This window comes from Calidris pugnax, unplaced genomic scaffold, assembly GCF_001431845.1.
Source record: "Calidris pugnax isolate Ruff unplaced genomic scaffold, ASM143184v1 scaffold144, whole genome shotgun sequence".
Taxonomy (NCBI): domain Eukaryota; kingdom Metazoa; phylum Chordata; class Aves; order Charadriiformes; family Scolopacidae; genus Calidris; species Calidris pugnax.
The window spans coordinates 14,113-21,029 of NW_015090911.1; the positions used below are offsets into that span (position 1 = coordinate 14,113).

Sequence of the window (6,917 nt, forward strand, 5' to 3'; positions counted from 1 at the left end):
AGGAGCAGGAGCGTGGTGGCGCCGTGGGGCAGGCGGGTGTGGGGTGTTGCGGGCGCAGGCATGGTGGGTGGTGTTGGTGAGGAGGCTGGTGGTGGGTGGTGGTGGGTGGGTGTTGGTGGTGGCTGTGCTTGGGGTGGTGTCGGGTGGCCGTCTTTATGGGGTGCCGTGCTTTTGCTTTCTCGCTTTCCGGTTTCCATTTTGCGGGGTGTCCCTTTTTGGTTGGTGGGGTGGTCTTGGGGAAGTTCCTTGTTGGTGTGTTGGGTGTTTGTGGAGGACGGTGGGCCGTCGGGGGTTGTGTTGGAGGGTGGTGGGGGCAGGTGTGTGGGGAGGGGTGTTGGGGTTTGGCTGTTGGGTGCGGGGCGAGCTGTGGTGCCTTTCTCGCTTTCTAGTTGCGATTTTCCGGGTGTTTTGTGGTGGTCTTGGGGAAGTTCCTTGTTGGGGTGTTGGGTGCTTGGGGAGGGGCTGTGTGTGTGTTGTGGGGAGCATGGTGGGCCGTCAGGGGGTTGAGTTTTGGGATGTGAAATCAGTGGGGTAGTAACTTCGAGGAATTTTTCTACTGGTATCGTTTTTTTGTGGTTTTTTCTTCCGTCTCGTGCCAGCTCTGATGGCACTTTTTGGCCTGAATTTCCCTTCCTGCCCAACTCTCTGTTTTCCTTATGTAATACTCTACTACTATTTTGTGTTTTTTACTTTCTGTATGTTTGTCATCCTTATTTCCATATGAATTCATCATTTCTTTTTATATATTTGGAGTTTTGTGAAGTGATATGTTTCTGAGGAATCTCCAAAGCCCTGAACTCCAGATGTTCAATGAGGAGGTGGTTTTTTTGGTGAATGATCTTGAGCACAGAATGTTTACTGACGAAGGTTCTACAATCTCTTTTTTCCCTTTGGTCAGTTTGAACCTCATTGTGATGGTGTATATATGTCAGTTTTCTAAGTTGTTGCTTATCGAACATTGAAGGGGTCATATCCTATAATATTTTTATTGGGGGTGATTCTGTTGGTTGGGGTTTTTTTTGAACATTTTGTCATCGTGCTGCATGGAAGAAAAGGTCATCTAGAAAGAATTCCATTTTTTTCGTTTTCCAGTGTTTTCCTTTTTAATTGCATCTCTCTTAGGTTGTAGTGTCATACTGCTCAAACTTCTCATTTTCTCTCTCTGGTTTTGGTTGTTTTGTTTTGGTGGTTTTTTATCACTCTTTGTCCAATCATTTCTTTTCAGTTTTTAAATGGTTTTTCAATGGTCCATGTTTCTCTGGGTCTCTTGAGTATAATCTGTTCGTCATGGTGGGTGGTGTCAGGAGAGGTTACTAATTCACTATTCCAGTGATGCTTTCAAATATGTCTCCGGGATTTGACATCCCACAACCTCTCTGATCCTTCTTCTGGTGGTGTGTCAGTATCATGGTAAAGTTCATAAAAATGTGTTTATTCTTTCGCGTTTGAAATCCCTGCGTTCTAGTTTGGGTTGAAATCCCTGCATTCTAGTTTGGGTTGTTATCTCTCCTCCTTTGTTGAAATCCCTGCGTTCTAGTTTGGGTTGTTATCTCTCCTCCTTTGGTTTTATGTCTGATTGAGATTTCCTTTCTTCAGCCACCTCAGAGAAGACAGAGCCAATGAGGTCCCCACTGGTCTGGCATCACAGGGTGATTGTGGTTAGAAGGAACACCAGGAGGACTGCAGTACAATCTAGAAGTTGCATCTGAATATATTTGGTCCCACTTGTTTTCATGCTCACTATCTGCATGGAAAGTGCTCCTTTTTTTTTTTTTTTAACGGAGTAGTGCCCTTGCAGTTACGAGGTGGAGGTGGTGTGACTGAGCAGGGAGAGTAACCTCTTTGTCCTGGGCGATAGGAGGCCAGAGGTGCTAAGCTTCTGTGTTGCCTTGCTCAGGCTTACCTGCAGGAGGGCAAAGGAGATCATAGAATCATAGAATGGTTAGAGTTGGAAGGGACCTTAAAGATCATTGAGTTCCAACCCCCCTGCCATGGGCAGGGACACCTCCACTAGAGCAGGTAACCCAAAGCCCCATCCAGCCTGGCCTTCAACACTTCCAGGGAATTTCTTCCTACTATCTAGTCTAGATCTCCCCTTTTCCAATTTAAAATCATTACCCCTTGTCCTGTCACTACACTTCCTGACAAAGAGTCCCTCTCCAGCTCTCCTGTAGGCTCCCTTCAGATATTGGTAGGCTGGTCTGAGGTCTCTCTGGAGCCTTCACTTCTCCAGGCTGAACAACCCCAGCCCTCTCAGTCCGTCTTCATAGGGGAGGTGCTCCATCCCTCTGATCATCTTCGTGGTCCTCCACTGGACCCCTTCCAACTGGTCCACGTCCCTCCTGTGTTGAGGACTCCAGAGCTGGACACAGTACTCCAGGTGGGGTCTCGCGAGTGCAGAATAGAGGGGCACATGGGATAGATATTTTTGTGGTGGTGGTTGGAGGGTGAAGAAGCAGCTGATGCTGGTGGTGTGCAGCCAGTTTCCTTCACGGGGAATTCTGTGCTGGTTGGTTTGGGCCATGTTGGGTGGTAGTGTTTGGGGGATGTATTTTTTTGTTTGCTAAGGATGTGTTGAGGTGAAAAAGCCCTGGGCCAATGTGCTCTATGTAGTGAGGCAGGTCCCCATGGCTCCCATGTGAGTACAGGCAGGAGTGTCCTGGTCTGGTGGTGGTGGTTGTAGGAGAGCAATGAGCAGCGCTGGTCATCTCCTGTGGGTTTTGTGGCTTTTTTTTGTTTTCGGGTGGGGTTGGTAGCACTGGAGTACTTGCCCAAATCTCCACAGACCTTTGTGGGTCCCCTCCTTGCCTTTTTGAGGTGTACCTTGTCCATGCCACCCTGCTTGGTCCGAAGTGGTGCTATTGCATCACTGAATGGATGTTTGTGATGGGGTGGTGGTTCGGAGACAGCTTTCATGTCTTGGCTGTGGGAGAGAGTTGGGAATGGAGAAGGGTGTGTGATGGTACAGGATTAGCCTGTAGTGCAGGGATCATGTCATCTGGGCACCTGTGTGCTCCAGTGGTCAGGCATGACTTGGGAGATGCCTGCAAGCTTGAAGGACCATGGTGGGTCCCCAAGAGTGGCCTGCTGTTTGGAGCCTTTGCCTGGGGCAGGAGGCATTGATGGGACATGCTGCAGGAGGGATGCTCATCCCTGCCTGCCTGCGGAGACCCAGTCTTTGCCTGTCAGGTATAAGCATGACCACCTCTTTTTTCTTCTTTTTTGTTTTTCAGAAGTCTTTTATTTCCAGCAAGCGAACAAATAAATAAATAAATAATAATAATAAATAAGGGCCGACGAAATAACTAAATGAATAAATAAGTAGGGTTCTGTTATAAATAGTGAGAGTTCCGCAGTCTCCATGTGGGCCTTCCCCTCCATCAGCAGAAGTCACAGTCTGAGTCCTGTGGTTAATAAATACGATCCTTATCCCCATTGCGATCCCTGTCCCCAACACAGTCCTTATCCCCAACACAGTCCTTATCCCCATCGCCTCGCGTTGCGTCCCTGAGTGTGGAGCACAGCAACTTCCTTCTCCTTCCTTTTCAGCGAAGCTCTGGCTGCGGTGTGAGCGATCCCTATCCCCAACACAGTCCTTATCCCCATCGCCTCGCGTTGTGTCCCTGAGTGTGGAGCACAGCAACTTCCTTCTCCTTCCTTTTCAGCGAAGCTCTGGCTGCGGTGTGGGTGCGCGGGCCGTGCCGCAGCCTGGCCCCGGCCTCGCCGCGGTCGTGCCCATTTCCCCATCGGCGCAGGCTTCTGGCTGGAAGAGGTGCTGAGCGGTGCGTCGCAATCCCTGCCTGAGCTGCTCCAGCCTCTCCTCCATCCGTGGCCTGCGGCGTTGGCTGGGGATGGGCATTTGGGGCTGGTGGCTCTAGGGGGGAGCAGGAGTGGCTCGGCTCTTCATTTGCCGTATGAGCGTGTCCACGCGTTGGAAAGAGGCGCGAGCTTCGAAGCGGACGTGGTCCCAGGCGCAGGCGCTGTGGCTGTGGGTGTGGAGGAAGTCCTGGATACGCTTGAAGTATTTGTTGATGCTGAGCACGACGTTGCGGGGCCCTTGCTTTTTGGTGAGCGTCCTCTTGGCTGACATGCATTGCTCCAGGTGATGGCTGTAATGATAAAGGTTGTTGAGAAGGTCGTGCCGTGCCTTGGCATCCCAGTGCTGAGGGATGCTGTGGCTGCTGAGGATGGCGAGGAGGTTCTGGAGGATGTGTCTGGCGATGGCAGCGGCTTGCTGTGGTTGGTTGGTGTGTAGGAGGGTGTCGGGGAAGGGGAAGAGGGGCTGGTAGTGTTGGCAGGGCTGTGATGGCGTGGGAGCCATGGCCTTCAGGATTTTGAGGCTGTCCCAGGCGAAGGTGGCGTCTTGGGGACGCATGTGCTGGCAGGAGAGCGTGGTGGTGAGAGCTGTCAGGAGGAGCAGGATCATCGAGGTGCCGTGCCACAGGCATCTGTGCAGCGTTGCGGGCGCAGGCATGGTGGGTGCCATGGGTGGTGGTGATCAGGAGCCTGGTGAGGCTTGGTGATGGTGCAGTTGATGTTGTGTTTGTGGTGGTGCTGGGCTGCCAGCTTTATGCAGTGCTGCGGCTTTCCTTTCATCATCTTCCTCTAGACAGAATTTCCCAGTTTCGCTTTCCATTTAGTTTCTCTAGAGGGCTTTATTATGCTTGTCAAAGTGTGAGCAGGAGGTGGCCATAGGGAAGGGGAGCTGGTTATTTCCCAGGGCTGCTGTTGGGATGTGGGGATTATGGTTCAGTGGGGGATGTGAAAGCATGGGGCAGAGGCTTTTGGGGCAACTGTGCTGGGGATACGTTTAAGAGTTTCCTTTTCACCTCTTGTGAAGTGTTCTTGCTTGGTTTTGATTTTCGAGTTTCTCTCTCTACCAATACCTATTTTTCTTATTTCATGCTTTGATGTTATTTGTATACATGAGTTAAAGCATGATTTCCTTTAGGAAAAGATGTCCTTTAGGAAAAGATAACCTTTAGGGTCATCTGTCATTCTTCCTGCCCACCGAGTCACTTCTCCTCAGTGTGATGATATTTATAAATAAATGCATAAATGTCAGAAAGGATTTTTTTTTTTTTAATCAACTATTTGTGCAATGATTGTGATTCGGGGGTTTTATTGCACCTTGAATTGGTTGTAGAAATTAGGTGACATGAGGTGTTTGGGAGGCAAGTGCAGGTGAGAGTGTTTGTGTTTGACGTGCCGATCTGCTTACATGTAGAAAGTGAAAGTGGGCAGTCTCAGGTTTGTCATCACTGCTTCCTGGGAAGCTTCCAGCGGAGAAACGTGCTGGTGGCTGCTGATACAGCAAGGAAGTGGGTTTCTCCTGATGTCTGGGAGGGGGTTCTTTTTTAATTGAACTCAATTTCTTAATGTTCTGTTTATTGTTTTTTATTGTTATTTTTTGTGTGTATTACATAGCAATTACATTGCTACATTTTCTGTTAGTCTGTTGCAGGCTGCCTGTGTAGCAGAGATTTTACAAATGCCTTAGCTGGTGTGGGTGGTGGAGCTTGAATCTGTTACGGCAAACCACTTGTAATTTTTGAGCCCTTTTCTGTCTCACCTTTTAAATCTATTCCTGATATTTCAGTTTTGACTTGTGGCACCTTCTCCTGCATGCCTTCTGTGCATTAGGAAATACCCATGGTGTTGGAAGAGCACAGTATCTGTTCTGATGTTTTCCTATGGGGGGGCATGAAGTGCAAAGATGACTGGCATGTAGTCATATTTTCTAATGATTTTTTGTGTTGGATGTGTGGATGCACAGGTGTGTGAGATTGGGTTATGCTGTGCTGATGTATTTTGTCCCCTGCCAGAGAGGTGGTGGGAATAATTGCAATCCCTAGACCCTATTCTTATGTGGATTTCGTTATATTTTGTCCAGTTTATATGGGGGAGTATGCAGTTCCAGTTCAGATCTCTTCTCCAAATCTGCTTTTTGTGGCATTTTCCTCAAAAGGAGACAGGAGTGCTGCTTTTGAGTAATCTGCTAAGAGTTTTAATGTGAGTTTGGTTGTGCTTTGTTAGGTGATTCATGCCAGAGTTGATGAGGTGGAATTACCTGGGAAAGAAAGGATGATGAAATATGTCACTGTTTCAAAAAGCACCTGCAATACTAAATTGTTGCTGGATTATTTCATGTTCAGTGATGGAGGATTTGGTGTAGGAAACAGGGGGATGATGCACAGAAATGCAGCAAGGTGGAATGTGCTGACAGCTCTGAGAAAGCATTTGAAGTGCTGGGGAGAGGGGTATGAAGAAGGATGTTTTTCCAGTTGGAGAATGTGTGGAAATGGGTATACTAGTGGTTAAAGCATTAACTCTTGATGGATTGGGGGTGGTGAGGAGTAAACCATGAAATTAGGAAGAAAACCATGTAGCAGAGTACCACCCCCGTATGTGGAGTTCACCTAAAGTGGGAAAGGCAAACTTTTCTCTTTTTCTCCCAAACTGAAGACAAAGTGCTGCATTGGTTTTGTTGGCATGTCCTGTCATCTCAGAGTGCAAGCTTTCTAGGGTGAGGACTCTCTTACTTTTCTGTAGGGGACCTAGAAGAACGATCTAGGGCAGTGGTCTTCACCTTTTTTTGATCACACACCCCATCAGTAAAAAAATTTGTGACCACTCACCTGCAATGTATTTTTACGTCTCAATTATATATATATGCTACTGTACTAATATGTATGTCATAAAACATACAGAAAAATAAATATTAAAAATGGATGAGAGGACAGTTAAATAAAGCACTATTAATTTTTTTTTTAATTTTATTTTTTAATGGTACAAAAACCATTTTCCTTATGGACTGTCTTGAACATCCCACTTTGGAGACTATTGATCTGAGGTCTCCTCTAACATAGTTTTAATCAATTTTCCAGTCATCAGGTAGTAACTCTTTTTGTCCCCCC

General features: G+C 47.7%; 1 protein-coding gene across 1 annotated transcript; it reads right to left on the reverse strand.

Annotated features, from left to right (window-relative positions):
- Nucleotides 1-3,874: 3,874 nt before the first annotated feature.
- On the reverse strand, nt 3,875-4,474 carry LOC106892288 (interferon type B-like). The gene has a single exon (XM_014949366.1). It carries the CDS (start codon nt 4,472-4,474, stop codon nt 3,875-3,877), a length of 600 nt encoding a protein of 199 aa, XP_014804852.1.
- Nucleotides 4,475-6,917: the final 2,443 nt, after the last annotated feature.